The 21,013-nt window shown below is 41.8% G+C and overlaps 2 protein-coding genes and 1 pseudogene across 2 annotated transcripts; all 3 read right to left on the bottom strand.

Annotated features, from left to right (window-relative positions):
* Positions 1–783: 783 nt before the first annotated feature.
* Positions 784–2,027, bottom strand: LOC119308831 (uclacyanin 1-like). Its single transcript, XM_037584996.1, has one exon. It carries the CDS (start codon positions 1,326–1,328, stop codon positions 801–803), a length of 528 nt encoding a protein of 175 aa, XP_037440893.1. The 5' UTR covers positions 1,329–2,027; the 3' UTR covers positions 784–800.
* A 7,872-nt stretch (positions 2,028–9,899) lies between these two features.
* LOC119350634 lies at positions 9,900–10,427 on the bottom strand (annotated as a pseudogene).
* Positions 10,428–11,263: 836 nt separating this feature from the next.
* Positions 11,264–20,747, bottom strand: LOC119308822 (DNA mismatch repair protein MSH5-like). Its single transcript, XM_037584985.1, has 22 exons — positions 20,659–20,747; positions 18,667–18,768; positions 18,508–18,552; positions 17,836–17,913; positions 17,072–17,122; positions 16,902–16,983; positions 15,626–15,699; positions 15,466–15,562; positions 14,818–14,914; positions 14,650–14,739; positions 14,485–14,549; positions 14,339–14,397; positions 14,032–14,108; positions 13,778–13,864; positions 13,648–13,709; positions 13,497–13,558; positions 12,468–12,521; positions 12,276–12,358; positions 12,143–12,174; positions 12,034–12,057; positions 11,650–11,765; positions 11,264–11,540 (listed from the first exon to the last, which is right to left on the bottom strand). The coding sequence occupies exons 1-22, from the start codon at positions 20,725–20,727 to the stop codon at positions 11,454–11,456; spliced, it is 1,593 nt and encodes a 530-aa protein (XP_037440882.1). The 5' UTR covers positions 20,728–20,747; the 3' UTR covers positions 11,264–11,453.
* Positions 20,748–21,013: the final 266 nt, after the last annotated feature.

Here is a 21,013-nt window from a genome sequence, read left to right as displayed (position 1 = left end):
CAGGAGAAAAGCTGCAAAACCTCGGTGACCATGCAACCATGGTTCCCGCGACGGCGCCGACCGGCGCCGAATGGCGGCATGCTTCTAGCAGCTTGACGAGGTGTTGGGGCCCGTCAACAAAAAAGTTGCAAGCAGTCATCAGAGTAGCTATGACGGTCATGACCGCGAGCTGGACATTTTTGCTGGAACCGACAGGCCACATGCGAAGTCCTTTTCCTGGAACCGGCTCACGCATTTGCTGGAACCAGAGACTGTACATGTTCGAATCAGCGACGGTGAGCACTGGCTTGCTGGCGAGATGTTACAACCAGCGCATGCAAATGCTGGAACCAGAGAGTTTTTGCTCGAACTAGTGGGAGTGTCAATTGCGAGCGTCAGCCCGGCAGAAGCCATTGATACTGCATCTCGCCCGCATGGCGCCATGCTAGGGACCGGGCCGACATGAGGTGTGATGCTGCCGGGGGGAGGGGGGGCACTGGCAAGCTGCGCGAGGGGAAGGGTGTTGGGCCAGGTTGTGCAAGGTGTGGGGAGGAAGGAGCTGAGCAGGCAAATCAGACGGCCTACGCAGCTTGCATCTGACGGCTAGTGCGCGGCCGACCAAAATTTGGGACGGCCGACCGACACCTAGCACTGCCCTTTATTTATTCCATGATTATATACACATGATTATGGTTCGCAAGAATATAAGTTCAATCCAATTATAATGGAAGAAATTACATTTAACAAAAGAATTAATTTATAATACACAAATACGCATGCGCATCACGTTAAGAAGAAAAAAGCACCATTATCGACGGTCACTAATAGAACAACACGAGACCAGCCGCGACAAAGGCCAGACCTAGTCGCGCCATCGCAGACTGATCAATACCAGCCGTCATGGCCGAGCTTAAGATAGTCTCGGACCGGCACCGGAGCCGCTTCCCCGTCCCTCGGCACCGTCGTACTGTCCACACTGCCTTCGACTTCACGTTGACTTGAACCTTCATACCGGCGACGCGATGCCCTAGGACGCCGCAAATGAAGTACCGCATCCCAATGGCTGCAAGTGGGACGACATCGTTGCTGGTTAGGAACATCGCGATGGGGCTGGAGCTGTTGTAGGCGTCGTACCCAGCCTTTCTCACCTCCACCACATTGTGCACGGTGGTGGAGTACTCAAACTGGAACTCATCGCCGATGGTAAACCTAGTTCTCAAAGCCCACATGGTGTAGTTGGTCTGCAGGTCCCATGATCCGGCCGGCACACCCACCGTGAGACTGGCGCTGAGCACCATCCGGAGCATGGCCATGGTCACGGTGATCAGGATAAGAACTTTAGCCCCCATGGATTAAATGTTGACCGACTAGCTGGCTAACTGAAAAGATCGGAGCTAGAAGTTAGCACTAGAGAGAAATTTGATAGGATCCAAGGAAGTGGTAGAGAGAAATGGCTGCACGATAGAATGTGCTGTAAGATCGTCGATGCCACTATGTCAAAATATATAGGGGATGGATTGGTTCAAGCTAGGATCATCAGGTGTAAGCGCGTTGATCAGGTGAGGTATGGTAGGTCTAAGATGCATGAATATGAGTAATACTACTCCCAGATGAATTTAAATACATGTTGGTACGTGCATGCTTGGTGTTAGAATTAAACACACATGTTTAATTGAAAGGGATTCTCCCCTTGTTAACTGCCATGCCGTTGTGCGCCTCTCCCTTCGTGTCCTTATGTATCATCGCGTCCCTACGGGATGTATATATTGTAACAAACCCAATCAATGAGAACAGCGATTGCACTACTTGTCAATTGTCTCTCTTTTCTTTTAACACGTTATCAGCACGCGCTCCGGCGAGAGCAATTCCGACGAGAAGACAAGGAGAACAGGGAAAAGGTGAGAAACGGAACCATGCCTCGAGTTCCGATGTCCCTGTTTCTTCGCCTCTTTTGCGTCGATGGCCGTGGCCGCCGCTTCGAGCATCGTGTGCGCGACCTCCGCCGCTTCCGGCGTGGAGGTTGGAACCAGCGCCGCCAGGACCTCCGTCGCAACCACCGGAACGGCGCGGGGCCGTCGAAGTCGAACCAGCCTGTGCAGCCCGATGTGCCCGCCCGGCTTCTGGCCGGTCCGGCTGCACCAAGGCTAGAGGCCGATGGGGGCATCGACCTGGCGCTGGCGGCTCCGCCGCCGCCGGTCTGGTGCTCGGTGCATGGCTGGGTAGTATGCCCCCTGCACCAGTAGGACTTTCCCGTCATGATCCGCCGCTGCAGCCTCCGACCCCAGCGGTTGTTGAAGCAGAAGCCGGCGTGCCGCTCCAGAGGTTGCCGACGGTCGCGCGTGTCCCGGGCGACGCTGCCACGCCGCCGCGCTTGCCGTCCCCGACTCCGTCGAACGGCCACTCCGGCCGCTCCGGCTCACGGAGCCCCGCGGCACTCGGGCTCGCGAACGGCACCGCGTCCGGCCCCCTCGCCCTCGCGCGCTGCGCCCGCCCGCGCCTTTGGCGCCGCTGCACCCGTCCGCGCCGAGGCCTCGCCCTCACGCGCCTCGCCGTGGCCGCGCTGCTTTACGGCCTGCATCTCACCAGTGAGGATTCTCCACTGGTGACGCCCGCGAGAGCGACCACATGGCGCTGCACGCTGCTCCCCACCCCGCGGATTTGTCGGCGCGGTCCGCGGTGACCAACATCGTGGTGTCCCTCCGGCGTGGCTCGAACCATCCAGGCGGTGGTTCTGTGAAGCAAATCGATTGATTTGTGCCCACGTAGGGAATCACGATAGAGAACATTATCTCTTCGTCTCTTTACACTAAGGTCCCTGCAGTTACTAGAATTAGCAAAACAGGCTGATTCAGTGGTCCAGGCTAATATTCGCACATCATCCTTCAATTTCGGGGATTTTGCAAATTGCTCCTGTTAACAATGCTATTTACTACTACCTCCGTCTAGGTGAATAAGTCATTCGCGTAGTTCTAGGTCATTGATTTGAGGAATTAAATATGTGCTATATGTCATGAAAAGTATATCACTAGATTTCTACAATGATGTAGTTTCTAAATATATATTTTTTATCACATATAATATATATTTAGATAGTTAAATCGTCAACCTAGAACTACGCGAATGACTTATTCAACGAGACGGAGGTAGTAGCGTTGATCTGTGTTGACCCTGTTATTTCCAGTATTTGTCTTAAATACTATGTTTCTATAGAGTACCTTGTATTTCAGAACGTGATGTAATATATTTCCATGTTTCTTACATGTTGAGATTCATTACATCTATTATTTGCAATTGAGATTTGTTTTTATCTCTTGCAAAGATAAATTTAGTACCTCTAGAGTACTGATTTGCGATTGAGAATATTTTTTTTCTCTCGCAAAACAATCTCATTGCGATTGAGACTAATTTCTCTCGCAAAATATTAATTCACTTTGCTGAATTATCTTGCAACTTGATACAACATCATCTCATTTAGTTTGAGGTCTATACAACTCAAGCTCTCACTTGAACATCAAGTTTACAACATCATTACTATTCATTACAATAGTAGTGTATTTCCGTTGAGTATGATGTATTCCGGAATGTATGTATCTCCATGTTTGCTACATGTCGAGATTAATACGTCTATTTGCAATTGAGATTTTCAATTTTTTGCAAATACGGGTGCAAATTCAAGGTGATTTCTTCAAATTGATGCTTGAGATCACACAGTAGTCATGGATCTACTGCCTACGCAGATTATCGATGACTATTGATAAATCCTATATTTTGTCGTTTCGACATTATGATTGCTTTACAAAGTGCTCTTCCACACATTTTACTAAGTCATGAGATAAGGCATTAGGAGTGAGTATCTACTGATTTCATCAGATTATACTCCCTATTGTTGCGAGATCTACTCCCTATCTTCAAGATGTCATACTTAGCAATTTGAGATTCACACTAATGGTTTCAAGATAACTTCTTGAAATACCCATTGATTTTGCTAAGTTCATTACAACATCAACCATGATGGTCTTTAATTTACTGGTTGTAAATTAATCATCTCTGGTTTACCCATAGAAGTAATATGGCTATAGAGTTTGAGGCATTCGTCCTCAATGGCCACCGCTGCCCTATCTGGGCCATGGGCATCATGATCGCTCTTGTGTCTCGTGGAATAATGTGTGCAATCCAAGACTGTAGGATTCACCTCTGGTCGGAATCACCCCGCTAACAGAAAAATATGTTGCCTTATAAATCTTAAGGCATTATATCGATCCTGGTCTCAACATCGGGTTATTCTGTATCAGCTATTCCTGGGGCGTAAAGAATCTCAAGGGCAAAGGTTTGAATCTCACTTCATCCCTCCAACATGACTATCAGCAGTCACGGGACCCTATGAGCACGGAGAACATGAAGGTTGAATATGCATCAACTAACATGTTTGAAGACTTTGTCTAGTCTATCAATCTCCTCGGTGGTCAACATAATTTATGTCCATTTACGATGTTCTAATAAGAACATAAGTATTGTTGTCATCATATACTGTATATCACAATATATTGTATCGACACTTTGATACAAATACATTTGTATGTATTCTATATATCTGATAGTGATTTTCATATTGAGAATCTTCACGTCTATATATAGATTTCTACCGGAGTCAATCCGATGAAAAATGATATGTGCTTTGTGGGCATATGCACCACAAACTTTATACTCAGGAAAGTCCAATGTTTCCACTCTCATTGAGAGAAAGGAGATATTTAAATCGCGACACGCGATGAGGTATTTGTTGGCTCAACTCGAGTCGTATTTACTATCCCTGTGGGTACTCGAGTAACGTCGGGATGCTTTATTGCTTCCCAGGTTTAACTCGTACCCTACTAAACTACGAAGGTATCCGTCAAAATAGTTTCCATAGCGAAACTTATGATGACAACAAAGAGAAATAACTTCTCTTTACCATATGCAACGGATATGGCAAGCACATTCTCTGTGTATCTTCTGGATTGAACTACACATACGACTCAACCCGTAGCACATGTTGCGTACGAGATAGTTTTCCAGAGTGTCTTGTACATGACAAACTTGGCATACTAGCCTTGGTCATCGAGACATTGGGTTGAAACCGAAACTATCAGCAATTCCAATAGTTTGTGATTATTATGATGCTAAAGTCTAATAACATTTGGATTTTATGTGCACTACAAGTGACACAGGGAAGCTAATTTTAAGGCTCGAACACCTTAAAGTCTACGTTGAACCACTCAGACTCCTTGAGTGCATCAAGTCGAGGTAAGTGGCTCTTCCCAGCCATTGAGTAGACTATTCAGGTATTCCATGGTTCTAAAAGACATATCTACATGATGGTCTTAAGTGTGTCCTTTATTCACACGAAACCATTGGCTCATTATCCTGACATCGATTTCAAGCAAATCGAATGGATAACATTGCAGAATTCTCCTTGAGTGCCTTCTCTCTGGCCCTTGGATTGAAGTTTAGCAATTTGTCCTAATGTATAGACTCAAAATGGTTTGGTAGAATCCTATCCAAAGAGTTATGCTCATTGCATTATCTTTACTTTGGAATTGCAACTTACCAACTTTACGTTGGAGTCATGTAGTTTTTACACGCTCATGACCAAACTGCATAATATTATTCCCCTCTGTCTTTGATACATGGAAATCTATCAAGTATTTCCTATCTGCGGTAATTCGGTTGCATACCGATATCACCACCCAGCATACATTATTGGCCCCTCAACATATAGTTGGGATCTATGTGAGGAATAACTGTATTTCCGTCAATACCTCAAGCCCCTCGCATGGGGAGTTATTCAAGGCCAGTATGCTGATTTAATGAGGAACATTTCCAGGCATTAGGGGGAGATTTCAAGTACCATAAAAATGCCAGGAAATTAGTGGAATGTTCAACACATTTCTGCCTCAAATCCACGTACTCAAAGATCTGAACCATGCATTCAAAAGATTTGCAACACATTGCAAATAATCTGTCAGATTCATTTACTGACTATAAAGGTGTCACACAATCCTACAATCCTGCAAAAGTACGCCTGAAAGAGTGGAGGTACAAGCAAAATCCACTCCACTCCTTGTTCAAAGCAACATGGGGAGATGTATGGCAGAAGTACACCAGGATTCAGCTTCTCGCAAGAAAGGATATCAAGGCCTGTGAATTAGTAAATGCAAGTCAACTTCACGTTGGCAGACACTTAATGGGTAGTATACACTCAGTGGACGGGAAACCTCCATCAACCCAGGTCATAGTGCACACAATGACCAGGACATCGGAATACCCGACTCAATCGCATTGGGAAATCGCGAGAAGTCACTACGGGTAACGATATTTTCATCAACTATATATTGATATACAGATTCTGGAGAATCATATAACCAGAAGTCTACAATTGTCGGCGTACATTTCTCAACTAGATTGCAAAACCTTACAAATGATTCAGATCCAAATACCATGGCCATGGCAAAGTGTGATCAACACTCGGACTGAACTCAAGCAAAGGGTATAATCTAGGTAGAAATGATCTTGCTCAATAATGGGAAGGTATTCATAGGCAATACCTACACCAGTTTTCTTCTGGAAACAGAATTGAGAACAATGAGGTGGTGAAATAAAGAGCAAGTATTGTAGCACAAGGGTTCACGCAGATACCCAACTATTCTCCAGAGGTGGAATCTCATTCCGATAACTTATATCATTGACAATTCAAAATCATCTATCTCTGCAGTTGATAGATGTAGTGATCACATGTCCATGTGGATCACTAGATTCAGACATATATGATTGATTTCCGATGGAATCTCAATTCTGAATCGAAGTACAAAATGCAACATACATTGTGTAAAATCAATGAGTCACCATATGACTTATTATTATCGTCGGTACATTTGGTACAACCGACGTAGTGAGTTCCTTATTCACAAGGATTACTCCTACAATGATGATTATCCATGTTTGTGTGTCTGCAATGACGACACATGTAATCATCTAAATGACAGAGTTTAAGAAGGATTTGGGTAAACCAAAATACCGCTCGTTATTACAACTTGAGCACCTTCATTCATACATTATGGTATACTATGTTGTCTATATCCAAAATATATTGGAGAAATCCATTATGGACAAATATTATCCATCCATAACTCTCATGGTAGTTCATTCTCTAGACGTAGAGAAAGATCTATTTAGACCAAGAGATGATGGAAATGAGATATTGGGACTCAACGTTCCATAATGCCATTGGATCCACCAAACACAGTTGGTTGGGACTCAAGAATATCTATCGATATCTCCAAAGGCATCAAACATCTTGTCCTGGTTTTTCAGTTTCACAGAAATGTGAACACCGATATCATTGGATACATCGATTAGATCCCCACTATGTCAGATCGTAGACAAGCTTGGTGTTCATACTAGGTGTGGTAGCCCCCTCATGAAGAGTCTTCCAAACAGACCTTATGGCTACATCCACCAACCATTATCTCAAAGATAATGTTGCTTGTGTTGCCCGGATGCAAACAGGTTACGTAATTAGCAATATCATCATATTGCATATCTTGCAAGTCAAATCATGTGAATGATTTATTCACCAAGTCTCTACCAGCTTCTACATTCCAGAAATACGTTCATGGAGTTGGTATGTGATGGCTTCAGAATTTGCAAGGATCAGGGGGAGTACTTTCCTGAATTGTTCCTGTTCAAAGCATCATATTATACTCTTTTTTCCTTAATGAGTTTACTTTAAAGGTTCTCATGAAGGTTTTTAATGAGGTAATATCAACATAAGATCATATGTCATACTTTCTGTTTTCCCCACCGGGGTTTTTAAGAAAGTGTATATGACATATTTATCGTCCTCTAAACTCTATGAGTTTTCTCGTATTGAGTTAAAAGAGACAATAACCATTATATGTTGCATCATTTTCTCCTTATTTTTCCCACTGGGTTTGAAGGAGTTTTAGCAACATATTTTACACTACTCCTCATATTTTTCCCACAGAGTTTTTGGAGGAGACTCTTTCGAGTTGATGATACTACATGGACAAGCGAAGATTAGAGGGAGTGTTAGAATTAAACACACATGTTTAATTGAAAGGGAATCTCCCCTTGTTAACTGCCATGCCGTTGCCAACAGGCAACCGACGCGCCTCTCCCTTCGTGTCCCTATGTATCGTCGCGTCCCTACGGGATGTATATATTGTAACAAACCCAATCAATGAGAATAGCGATTCCACTACTTGTCAATTGTCTCTCTTTTCTTTTAACACTTGGCTCGCCTATTATACTATGACAATAATCTAATAATGGTGACGATGGAATTCGTAGCCGAGGTTAGATTGGGTCTTGCGGCAATCCCTCAGGCTGCTACCAATCCGGTGCCCGAGCGTGCTAAACATTAATTATTTGAACTTAATCATTGATTAACATTATGAACGTATTGGTGCGTGCGTGCATATTTCTACCGCATGATAATTGATTTATTAAAATGTATATCATTGTAAAAATTGGAAAATAAAACGTAATCATCTTTTCTCAAGAGTACACAAATTACGTAGCATAGTTTTATTATATAGAAGGCAGGATAACAAATACAAGAAGGATAGTAATAGGCGTTGGTCGACTGAATTTGGTCAAGATCGGTCACCATGCGCACCATTGTAATAGGCCATCAAGGACAGTCAATTTCACAAATCGTTTTCTCTTTCGAAACAAGCTTTCGCCCCCTTTATAGATAAAGGCATAAACAACCAAACTGATACAAAATGACCCGATACAAGGCATGACCTCATAAGCTGATTTAAAGAAAATCGGTAATACTAGCCAAACGCTCTAAGTGCACCTAAACGCCTCGAGCTAGTAGCCGAGAAGAAGCACATGAAACACGCCACCGTGCAAGAGGAAGACCCACCCTCACCGGCGATGCCCCCAGGAGGGTAACGACACAAAGCGTCGCCGCCGCCGCATCAGCCAAAGCTAAGAAAGGTTTCACCTTAAGAGTTGGACGGCAAGAAGAGGTCCAAGGTGACGCCCCAAGAGGGATACAACATCCCCCGCAGGCCTTGTCGCCGCCGGTGCCGGAGCGCAAAGCTTTCGCTCGCTCCCACCACATCGAGGAAACTCTAACGGGACCCCACCATGACGGAATGGGAGCACCACATCTAGATCAGGGCAAAGCTTCCATCGAAGTCATCTGCTACGCCAGGATCACCCATCACCATGCACCTCGCTACCCACAGGGCCGAGGTAGACCGTCAACACCCGCCACCACGTCGCTCGCTGGAGAGCTAAGCCACGTAGCCCGTGTCAGGGGCTCTCGAGTAAGGGGTCCCGAGCTGATGATTTTAGCTTGATGGTAACAGGATGAACAAGGGCTTGGCGAGCTGAACTCTTGTAATTTCTGTTTCTTGGCGGGCAGATTTTGGGACACAAGATGAAAACGAAATATGGCAATGCTTTCAAAGCTTGGCGATCTGAAGTCTTGTAATTTTATTTTATTTTTTGGGTCAGTTTGTTAGGGTTTGTTTTCTTCATTTATCTTCTTTTTAGGCTTATCTCAAACCAGTGTGTACATACACTTCCCAATAATATAAAATTTTGGAGTGGGTGTTTACCCCACCGTTTCGCCTTAAAGATCATGTTACTTATCTAGACGAATTTAGCTCTACCTGAATTTCCGTTGTATCTAATGGATGGATGTAATGTCATTGCACTCAACATATCTTTTGTAAATTTATTTCATGGTTACACGCTTGGTTATTATTTGGGTTCTTGCAAGAAGATATGTTGAATTCAATTATAATGAATGCAATTACATTTCACAACAGAATTGAATTCAATACACAAAGGGACCATGCTAGGACCGAACAAGGAAAAAAGGACCACAATCATTGTTCACTCTAAGAGAACAAAGTAAGACCACTCGCAACAACTATCAGACCTAGTCGGGCCGCCGTAGACTGGTCGACGCCAGCCGCCGCAGCTGAGCTTAATACTGTCTCAGACTGGCAGCGACGTCGGTTCCCTGTCCGTCGGCACCGTTGCACAGTCCGCACTTCTTTCGACTTGACGTTGACCTCGACCTTCATGCCGGCGTCGCAGTGCCTGGAGACGCCGCAGATGAAATACCGGGTCGCAACGGTGGCAAGCAGAACAACATCATTACTGGTCGGGAAAGTTGCTATGGGGCTGGAGCCGTGGCAGGAGTCATACCCCGTCTTGCTCACCTCCACCACGCTGTGCACGGAGGCTGGGTACTGGAACTTGAGCTCATCGCCGATGGTGAACCTGATTCTCGAAACCCACTAGGAGTAGTTGGTCCGAAGGTCCCACGACCCGTCCGGCGCGCCTACAGTGTGGCTGGCACCGAGCGCCATCCCAAGCATGGTCATGGCCACGGTGATCAGAATAAGAGCTTTGGTCCCCATGGATTAAATATGGATCTACTCCCTCCGTCCGGAAATAGTTGTCATCAAAATGGATGAAAAGAGATGTATCTAGAACTAAAATACGTCTAGATACATCCCCTTTTATCCATTTTGATGACAACTATTTCCGGACGGAGGGAGTACTAGCTAGCTGACTTACTAGTAACTGAAAATATGATGGGGAGTGGAAGTTAGCGCTAGAGAGAAAATTGGTTATGTTGTCTATCAACTAATGATCACAAGCTCCAAGGAAGCTAAAGAGAGAAATGGCTGCAAGATGGATCGTGTTGTGAGATCATTGGTACTAGTGTGTCAACATATATAGGCGATGGATGTGTTAAAGGATATCGGGTGTAAGCGCGTTGACCAGGTGACATAGAGTAGGTCATCAAAAATACATGAAAATGACATCGTACGCGTTAGCTCCTGAAACTGATATTGTTATATATGCTTGGCTCCATAGCTTTAATAGAAAACTACTCCCTCCATTCGGAATTACTTGTCGCAGAAATGGATGTACCTAGACTACATTCATTTCTGCGACAAGTAATTCCGAATGAAGGGAGTAACAACGGAGAAGATGAGATAGGTAGCCGTCAGTAGACCGGGTCTGGGGAGTACACGAATATTTACGAAATCATCAGTAGACCATGCCCAAACAATTAGTTAGGTCAATAGCCATCAGTAGACCTTGTCCACGATCGATCCAGATACCCGCACGAGCGTACTAAACAAATCCGTGGATAGTCCAGTGCAGCTGCCACCATGTGCAGACGAGCACTTCCCATGTGTGACAACACTAAATCTTGCCGAATCGACTCGGCAAAACTAAGGACTGGATGGTCAAAATCGATTGCTCATTTGAATATGCTGGGGAAGCAAAAAAACATATGTACAACTGTAACCATGCAATAGGTGGAGTAAGTATTTGCAGCCAACAGCACTCCAATTTTCTTTCACGGCTTATGTACAACCTTCTGCTGGTTCCGAACTTCAGCCACTCTTGTAACTCCAACGCAGCCCAATCTACGCCTCAGGGGGAAATACGTCCTCAAAGAAGTGGTTCAGATCACCTTTGCGCGGATCGAAGGCCAACAATTTTGCCATTGCATCCTGAAATTTTGAACAAATACACATCATATATTCACTTACAATAACTATACCCATTGTGCATGTAACAGGCCCAGCTAACGGCAGAACAAACATGCATTCAAGTCATAACCTGGTATTGCTTGTCCTTTGCCGCCAAATTATCATCGATCATGCGCCTTACAGGTCTCTTGGAATGGATGTCCTCCAGAACACTAGCAGCTCTTTGAATAACTTCACCGGGGACACCTGCGGACAGCCAAACATGAGGATCATTTTTCTATGGGCACTCATGCTATTCGGTTTCTTTCTTTTCACAAGATCTCCTGGAGCCACACATGTCACGATGTAGATCAAGTAAAATAGTACTCCCATAGCATATGAATTTCTGAATACAATGGCAACTAACAGTGTGAAATAAATAAATAAATTTAGCCTTTCATCAACATGAAAGCAGATTAGTTTATCATGCTATCGCAATTTGCCAGCTCAATAGAAGTTTACTCCATGTACATACCAGCAAGCTGTGCACAATGAAGTCCTGCAAGAAAAGATGTGTTACTTGTTATCTGACTCAAAAAGGATCCGTATCTATCATTGTATAAATGCAGTATACATAAGCTTACCAAAGCTCAAGAGTGCCTGTCCAGGTACAAGTCTTCACCATCGGTATCACAAGTTGCATAAGAAATTAGTACCAAAAGGAAATTATTCGGAACAAGAAAAACACATAACAGCTAAGCTTTCATATCTACTTACCTGTAAAGGAATATGATGTCTTCATTGCTTGTCTGTCCATCAGGATTCAGAACACTCATGGTACAGCATTTTATATGTTCAGACTGCAAAATTTCTCACATTTACCAATCGTTATAACCAGGGTCAGGAAACCTCAAATGTAAAAGGAAATACTAAATGTCTATACACCAGCAAACTAGTTATTGTCTTAACCTGTGGTAAGTAATTTTCGGTGAAAATCTCCGTCAGATGTGTTGACAAAAGGACCTGCAAGGTTGCAACAGTTAGATCATATCCCAACACATTACAGTGGTAAATATTAGTACAAGAATTCGATCATTTATCCATAGAGTAAATTTATAGCATTCCCACATTCAATCAAGCTGTTTAAAAGATATACAAATCAATCAGCAAAACTAATGTGTCGTGATACTCACGCCATTCAGAAAAAAATATGCCATTATGAAAGAAACTCTTACGGTTCGAGAACTGGCCATGGACAGGGTGCGTGGAAGCTAGCTATCCACGTGCCAGAACCATGAGTTGGTTTCAAGATCTTATGGGTTTTAACTCTAGCCTACCCCAACTTGTTTGGGACTAAAAGACTTTTTTTTTGTTGTATGAAAGAAACTCTTATGGAGTAGGAAATATGTTATAGGATGCAGAATGAATATCGGACCAAGTTTTCCCTTCGACAAAATATAGAGCCATATATGGAACCTGTTTTAGGTATAGAACGATACATTGACCATAATATGTTACCCATGCTTGAAAGCATAAAACAAAATAAACAATATGATACAAGGAACGCAACATTATGCCTTACTTCCATCCCTTATTTGCACTCAGTGTTCTATTCTACAGTCCCGTTTTCACACAAGTACAGAGTTCGAGTCATACTGGAGTTTTCTGTATATCTTCTTTTCAAGTTAGAAAATATAGTATATCCATTTTCTATCATGAGTCGAATTTTAATTCAGTTCTAAAAATGCATAAATCTGCCGCCAAACAAGGGTAACCATTCTTGTACTGGTATTCACAACACCAATGTCCAGTAACCGATGTGGCATTAAAATGCCTAATTTAAAGTGAAAAGGAAAAAAAAGATAGTAGCAACGCAAAAAATCTGAGCTAGTAAACTATGAAATGATGGTATTAACTTCAAGTGTGGCTGTAAGGAAGATCAGACAGGCAATACTATCAGATTCATAATCAACAGTAACATTTACCCGGCTACCTAACCTTTGGAGGATAATCATAATTTGCAAAATGACTGATAGTCCCTCCAAGCAAACCAATACCATCTGCAGGGAATCACGAATGAAAGTTAGCCATCTACTCTTAATTCATGTTCAGGATGGGAGGAAGAATTTCAGATTTTCTGTGGTCTCACCTTCTGTTAGAGTAACCTTGCCGAATTCATCTAACAAGCACAGTGAACTCGATGTTGCATGCCTGCAAAATTTCTTTGGTTGTATATTCAAGATCACAAGACAACTTAAGGGTGGATAAAAATATGATACCTGAGCATTGTTCCAACTTGATGTAAATCAATCATAAATGTTGACTGCTCAGTTGTCATTGACTTGCTTCCCATTGCACAGAATATCCTAAAGATCATTATTAAACATGTCAGATATATAAAACTTTAATCTAGGATTAGTACGATAACTGTGTGTCATGAGCCGTATACATATTAGCATTTGACCTGCAACACTAATACACTAATAATTTCCCCTCAATTCTTCATACTGAAACATGTCATGTAAAAACAAACCTATCAGTCAATCCAACAACAGCAGAATCAGCAGGAACAAAGCTTCCGATATGAGCAAGAAAAACCACCAATGCAACCTGAAAGCAAATATCCAACACAACTTGAACTTTATTTCACACCTTTAGAGTTCATGAAAGTAGGAAGTTCGCACATGCATGCTCTCCCTAGGAAGTAAAAAAACACAAAATTTAAAGTATATTAACGATCTGATATGCAGCCATGTTTTAATCCAGAACTAACTGATACAGCCTAAACATTTGTGCAATTTAGTTTGGGGGTGCACAAAGCACTTCTCAGGTAACATTACCTGCTTAATGTAAATGCTTTTCCCTGAATAGTTAGGTCCAGTTATTATGTTTATTCTTCCTGAGATAAGAAATAGCCATAAATCAGATTCTTGACAATAAGAGAAGTACTAAGTTTAGAATTTCACATATCTTGGGAACTAGCCACCTGCACTGCGGATTTTCGTATCATTTGGAACAAATGTGTCAACTGTCATTTCCTGCAAAGCATGTCTAAATTGTTGTTGAAGTAAGTTCAATGCCTTCAACCATAAGATTGTTAGTAATACCCAACTAATATGTAACATGAGAATGAAAAAGAATAAATACTAACCTTCCATTCTGTATCTCAAGTATGGAATCCTCAGTTAAGATGGGTCTCACATAATTGTTTTGGCGCGCAACAATTGCCAATGATAAAATACTAATGTAACAGCAACAAGAGCTCATTAGATCGCCATATTGTCAGTAAGTTGAGTGTATGTAACAAATGTGTGCATACCAATCAAGTTCTGCTGCAAAGTTCACTGCTTTTGTCAGTTGAGGTAGAAACTGAAGAACACGGCATACTAGATCCCTTATGATTGCTCTTTCCATGTCTGTCAGCGCAACAACGCCAAAGTCATTATCCATTTGCAGATTTGCTTATCCTAAATATGCAAATTATCACAAAAAATCCCAAAACTGGTATAACAGTCCAGAGAGACCAAATAGATAATCGACTTAATTTTGGAAATACAAAAAGGGTATCCGTTGCAAGCTTCAATAAGACACATGTTTAGACCCGTATTAAGAAAAAGGTTACATGTAAACTTGAACTATAGAAATTTCTGGAACAAAATATAAAATAGCAAGAAATTGGCAGATGAATATAGAATTACATTCCGAAATCCACAGGCATGTAATATCTGGAGAAGATGGCAAGATAAACTTGTTAAGGTGAAATGCTCACTGTTTGCTTATTCATGCACTGTAACTTTAAAGGTAAAGTACCATCGAACATCAAGTTCAAAATAAACTCATTTGTAGAAGTAGCTCTATCTTCATCGTCAGGGAAAATATGATTATTGCGCCAACAGTATACATAATTTGATAAGAAACCACAGCATTGGGAGCAGAATTAAATAAGTAGATAAATTATTTAAGCTACCAAGAATTTTATGATAAATATCTCCCAGAAGGTTGTCCAGCTCTCTTGTCTTTTGAGTATGGTAGTAGAACCTTCTCTCTTCCCGATCTTCTGAAAACTGATGAGCATAGAACTTATTACACATTAACAACCAAACGAAATAAAACAACACACAGCTTACCGCAAATTCAAAATCTTGAAGTCCTATTAACAAGGCCTCACTTATCTTCTCATCAAAAAAACACATCAAGTATCCTGTCAGCATCATAAATGGTAAACACATGAGTGTTCTCATTATTAACTTTTACTCCCTCCATTCCATAATGTAAGACTTCAGTACCAACTATAGTAAATTAGACAAAGAAACTAGTAAATCACAACCAGAAAGAAGTTTACAAACAAATAGCTAATATTTCCAATCCATATGCAGACCAGACTCAAACCCTTATCTTCTTGCAGATATTGCCTCAAACTTTAATTTGTACTAGTCAAACAAGGAGTTAAAACAAATATTTGAACAATGAACCTAATTACTTAGTTGATGGTCACATACTCACTCCATTCCTATGAACAAGGCAAGATTTTTTAATCACAAAGACCAACGCAGTTGCGCGCTTAGAAGTTTTGGACTATTTTACCCCTGATAAATCTTACGCTGAGCAGTTATTAGCACACCAAAAGTGCTACTATTCTTGCCAGCCACACTGCACATGGCCAATCAGAGGCAGCTAGCTCTACACGGATTGGCACTGGCCATTACTCTTGATGCATGCATGCGGGAATTATGGTGAGAGGAGGTGAGCTGTTCACAACACAATTAAGGCTACGTCCTTAGAAGAGCGGGGTGCAGTGTGGAAGGGCATATTCAGCATGTTAGAGGAACAAACAAGGGTGCCTCCTGATTAGTGAAATTCTGAGAGAAAAGTTCCACACCTCGTTTGCGGGGATGGAGGGAAAAACATTCATACATTATGCAACAGCCATTTTAAAGTTCAAAAATTAATTTCGTAAATTAACCCTAAAATAGGCTATGGAATTATCTTATAAGTTCCTAATGCAAGGTACCAATAATCAATTAATGTTTCTCATGCAACTACATCAAGGTGTAACCAGAGTACCCAGCTGCACCAACACACAAATTTCAGCCAAACTACCCAAGGGTAAAAGGAATTGAACTATGTTCTCCTGTAAGATTAACTTTGGACCCAACAAAATGCTCCATGATTGGAAAAAATATGTTGGTTTCTAAAAAAAGAAAAGCACATTAGTAAGAACCCCTGCTATCTATATTTCATGTTAGTATAGTAGACAAGGATACTTTCCATAGCATAAACAAAAGAAAGAAGACAAAGCTTGAGCATGCAATAGCAATGTATATCATACGGAGGACTCGATAGTATCAAATTTAACAGGATAACAAGAATAAAGTTCTATCTGGGGATCAGCAACAAAAATACCTATTTGGTGTACATAGACAATAAGCGGAGCTTTTCTGCATTCAAGCGAGAAAGGGAAGGAGGCATTTTCATTAGCTGAAACCTAGAAGCAGCAGAACTGTTACAATTTATCGAACAAAGGCATAAAAAGTTGATGCTTCAAATTAAATCCACTTTGGAAGATCCATCACCTGCTCCAGAAAGTCAGGTAATTCTTCATACACCATCCTCAGTTCATCCAACTATATTTCACAAGGACGATCATTTGATTAGAAGAACGAGGCCATATCGTTGAGAAAAAGGAAACATACAATACTAGATACCAAACTTAAAAGGAGGATCAAGATATTTTGAAGAACCATAGAAGTTGCCAAGAAAAGTTAATGTTATGATGAATTATTATCACGTTAAAGAATGGTGTTCAAACTTTAAATAGTACCCACATATGTGCACACCCACACAAATCTGCAGACAAGGTCCACACAACACAACGATCTGTTCTTATTACCCAATTCGACCAGACCCCTGTGAGCCACTGAAGTACTCCCTCCATCCCATAATATAAGATGTTATTACAACCGATGTACTCACATATTGGTTGTGATAGCATCTTATATTATGGGACAGAGGGAGTATTTAGCAAAGCTGAACATAACTATGTTTTGAGTTTGAGAAAATGAGAAAAAAATCAATTTAATAGTGTTATATGGCAATCACCAACTGCAACAACTGAACAGGACGAATACCACAAGTACTGGTTACGCTCAAGGCAATGCAATAGCCAATAAGCCTGCTTCAACTATTGCACAAAGAGATGGGAGTTTGATAGTTGGCTTATAGTGATAGATTACAACTAAATGATTGTTGAATATAAAGTAAAGTATGGGACCGATTAAAGAGTATAATTTATAGGACAATAGAATACAGCTTCAGGATAAGCACACCAAGGCCTGACCTCATCACATAAATTTTCTTTCACCAATGTTTCATAGCCTTTTTCCTTACTCCGTTGTACGTCAATGACACCAATCACCTATCAATAATAGATAGAGGTCATCAATTTATGAAAGGTGAAACGGCAACAGCAAGCCTCAACAACCCCCAGAAAAAACAAATATGCATTCACTCAATAAGATACTAACATATTATTTGGATAAAATTGTAACACAACCACTCGTTCACTGCACAGAGCCACAGATTCAGCAGAAATGTGAATAACTTCCTAGGAAGAAAAATAATATTGAACAATCATTGTACATTTGTTTGTCCAAGGCTAACATGTTTACCCAGGTCTGAAGCAACAAATTTCACAAATAACTTTTCATACAAGAGTATCCGTAAATCATTTCATGCAAATCTATGCTACATGATGTTAGAAGCCCGAGTGCTGACCACACCAATTCATATAATTCACTAAGATCAATTGCCTAGTTAGAGTAGGCAGATTTGTACAAAGCTATACGGTATAGCATAACTCATACTATTTCAAAATTTTGAGATGGTCATATTGTTGTACGTAATGATCTAAAACATCACGGCAAATCAATGTAAGTCAAAGACAAGGGTAAAACGCATGCACAAACTTTCTTCTGCATTTAAAGTGAGGGACAATGGTACGGGTCCTAACCATATTCGATACATAATCCAGCTCTGCTGTAATTGAAGAATTTGCCTGAAAACATAAGCATCCAAGAATAAAGGAACTTCTTATTACAATATCATGAAACTAGTTCAAACTTTCATTAGTTAGTTGTGGAAGTAACAGCACCGGCTTGGAGACTAGTACCTTTTCAACCAAATCAATGCTCATATGTTTCAACTTATTTGCCAGATGCTCTGATATTCCTACCTCGAAAATCTTGTTTATATGGAGCAAAGAGCAAATGCACTGAAACAAGAGAAGCGGGCAAAGAAAATTACCAAGAGAAACAGGAGATAAATAAACTACACACCACATTTGTGCACCATTGATCAGTAACCTTCAGTGTCCAAACACTGGAAATCAGATTCATTACAGAACGGTACTCCCTCCGTAAAGAAATATAAGAGTGTTTAGATCACTACTTTAGTATTAAACACTCTTATGTGTGAATAAGATATTCTGGAGTTACCAAAGTATCACGTTTAAGATCATTGAGTGTGAAAAAGAAACTACAACTTGGCCTAAACACGAAGCCATAAAACAGTCTAATAAATGAAAGAAACTCCAAAGTGAGCCATCCAAGGCCATTCATGCTTTGCAATGTATGAATATCAAAACAAAAGGAAGGCCCCTGGCAAGTATGGCATTCTCTTCAGAAAAATGGTGTTTTAATATAGCAACATTACTTGTACTAAAATTTTGAGGCCTTATCCTTGAAAAATGTGAAGGAAGCTTAAAGAAGGCACTATTAAGAACTTCAGAGGTATACACACCACACTCCTCTGAGTTGCTTTACATTTCAGGAATATGATTCAGCCAGTAGTACTGTTTAACTCTCCAGTAAACCAAGATATCCATTCAGAATTATCAGAATTATTCATGGCCATGAATAAACATATAACCTTGCTTGCATTCTGATAAAAAAATATTTAACCTCTCATACAAATTCGTAAATACAAATGGTATAATGGAGCAATCATTGGTTTTTTTTTCTCTGTGGTTAGGCTTTTCTTCAATGCTGGGATGTGTAGAAGCACTTAAACATCCAGAAGAAACATTGCCAAATAATACATTAAAAAAGAGATTTTCTGTTACACAAATCCACAGCTCCACCTGCTTGATAGACTGATCCAATCAAGTAAGACACATTAGACATTTCACAAATCAGACTCAGATTTGTGGGTGTGGTGACGTAAGAACCAACAACAGAAATTACAATTTAAAATAATATTTGCCAAACACTAGAGGCCCATTTAGATTTTAGGCAAAAACATTATCCAAACGAATGCAAACACAGCGTCTAACACAATCGAATGCAGAACAAGACTTCCCAGTAACAAAACAGCATAAACACTTCATCCTATCACAAGTAAAATCCCTCGACCTTTGCATACTATGCTTCCACATTTAGGCTAAAGCAGTAGGCAATCTTCAATCAGAACGGCTTTCCTTTTTGGTGTCCACAGTATGCACACAATTTTAGAAACAATTTTTGAGTCGAAACAGTTGTGCAGCAAACTTCATCATAATTCATCATTAAGAATCTACCATTCTACTGAAAGGCGCGTCAAATGGACATTAAATGTGTAAGAGGCATGCAATACTGAAGCATGCCAAATCTATAAGGCAAGGCCGCAAAGCGACAACTATCTCAAACATCGGTATGCTCCGTGCCTCGAGTCCTGGAAACTATTCATAAGCTAAGAGGGATGCTCATTAAAATAGCAGGGAAGAAGTGTGTGACGCTTGGATACATGGATTCAAGTGGTATGAAGTGCTAGCTCTTCTAAACGCATTTTCTAGGACCAGTTGATCAAAGGCTAGAGAGCAACCGAAGCAAAAGCAGCACTAAAATAATCATGGAACCGAATCAGAGCACCGGCATGTGCATCAGATCAAAAGCAGCCATGCGACGCCACAACAAGCACACGGGTGTGGCAAGTGCCATAAGCAATAGCTTCGGCTACATTCCAGATCAGGGACACGAGGGGCATTTCGCACTAAATTGGGGTTTCCCACTTCCCGCACACGATTCGAACGGGCGCAGCGATAACTGGGGCGTTTGATTCGGAACGAAATACTGCGTATAATGCGGCGGTCGGGGCGAGGAACTCGGATGGTCGAGTCGACACGCACCTGGGAGTCGATCCCCGTCTCGGCCACCTCCTCCTCCTTCTCCAGCTGCTCCTCCTCGTCGTCATCCATTCACGCTCGCTCGCCTGCCCCGTTCCTCTACACGGCGGCTCCTCCCGCTCGCCTCCCCGCGGGGGGCGGGCCGGCGCGCCCAGAAACTGCGAAGGTCGGCGGGATTGAACTAATTGCTGGATGCAAGCAACCTCGCTCCTCAAAACCCGGCGGCTGCTCTGACACCCGACGCCTTGACCCCACACCCACAGGCCAGTCACTCGGTCTTTTTTCTTTTCTTTTTGGGCTTGCCAGTCACTCAAGCAGCGTCCACCTAGCCTGTGGGCCCAACCAAAAAGAAAGATGG

This window comes from Triticum dicoccoides, chromosome 1B, assembly GCF_002162155.2.
Source record: "Triticum dicoccoides isolate Atlit2015 ecotype Zavitan chromosome 1B, WEW_v2.0, whole genome shotgun sequence".
Classification (NCBI taxonomy): Eukaryota; Viridiplantae; Streptophyta; class Magnoliopsida; order Poales; family Poaceae; genus Triticum; species Triticum dicoccoides.
The sequence above is the reverse complement of the archived record's forward strand: the minus strand, read 5'-3'. Positions and strand labels throughout refer to the sequence as shown.

Excerpts from the sequence above, each read along its gene's own strand:
- LOC119308831 (XM_037584996.1), bottom strand. The coding sequence starts at position 1,328 with ATGGGGGCTAAAGTTCTTATCCTGATCACCGTGACCATGGCCATGCTC.
- LOC119308822 (XM_037584985.1), bottom strand. The coding sequence starts at position 20,727 with ATGGATGACGACGAGGAGGAGCAGCTGGAGAAGGAGGAGGAGGTGGCC. Across the intron at positions 18,769-20,658 it reads AGACGGGGATCGACTCCCAG|TGCATTTGCTCTTTGCTCCA; the intron begins GTGCGTGTCGAC and ends CTCTTGTTTCAG. Across the intron at positions 14,109-14,338 it reads AAAGCATTTACATTAAGCAG|GTTGCATTGGTGGTTTTTCT; the intron begins GTAATGTTACCT and ends ATTTGCTTTCAG.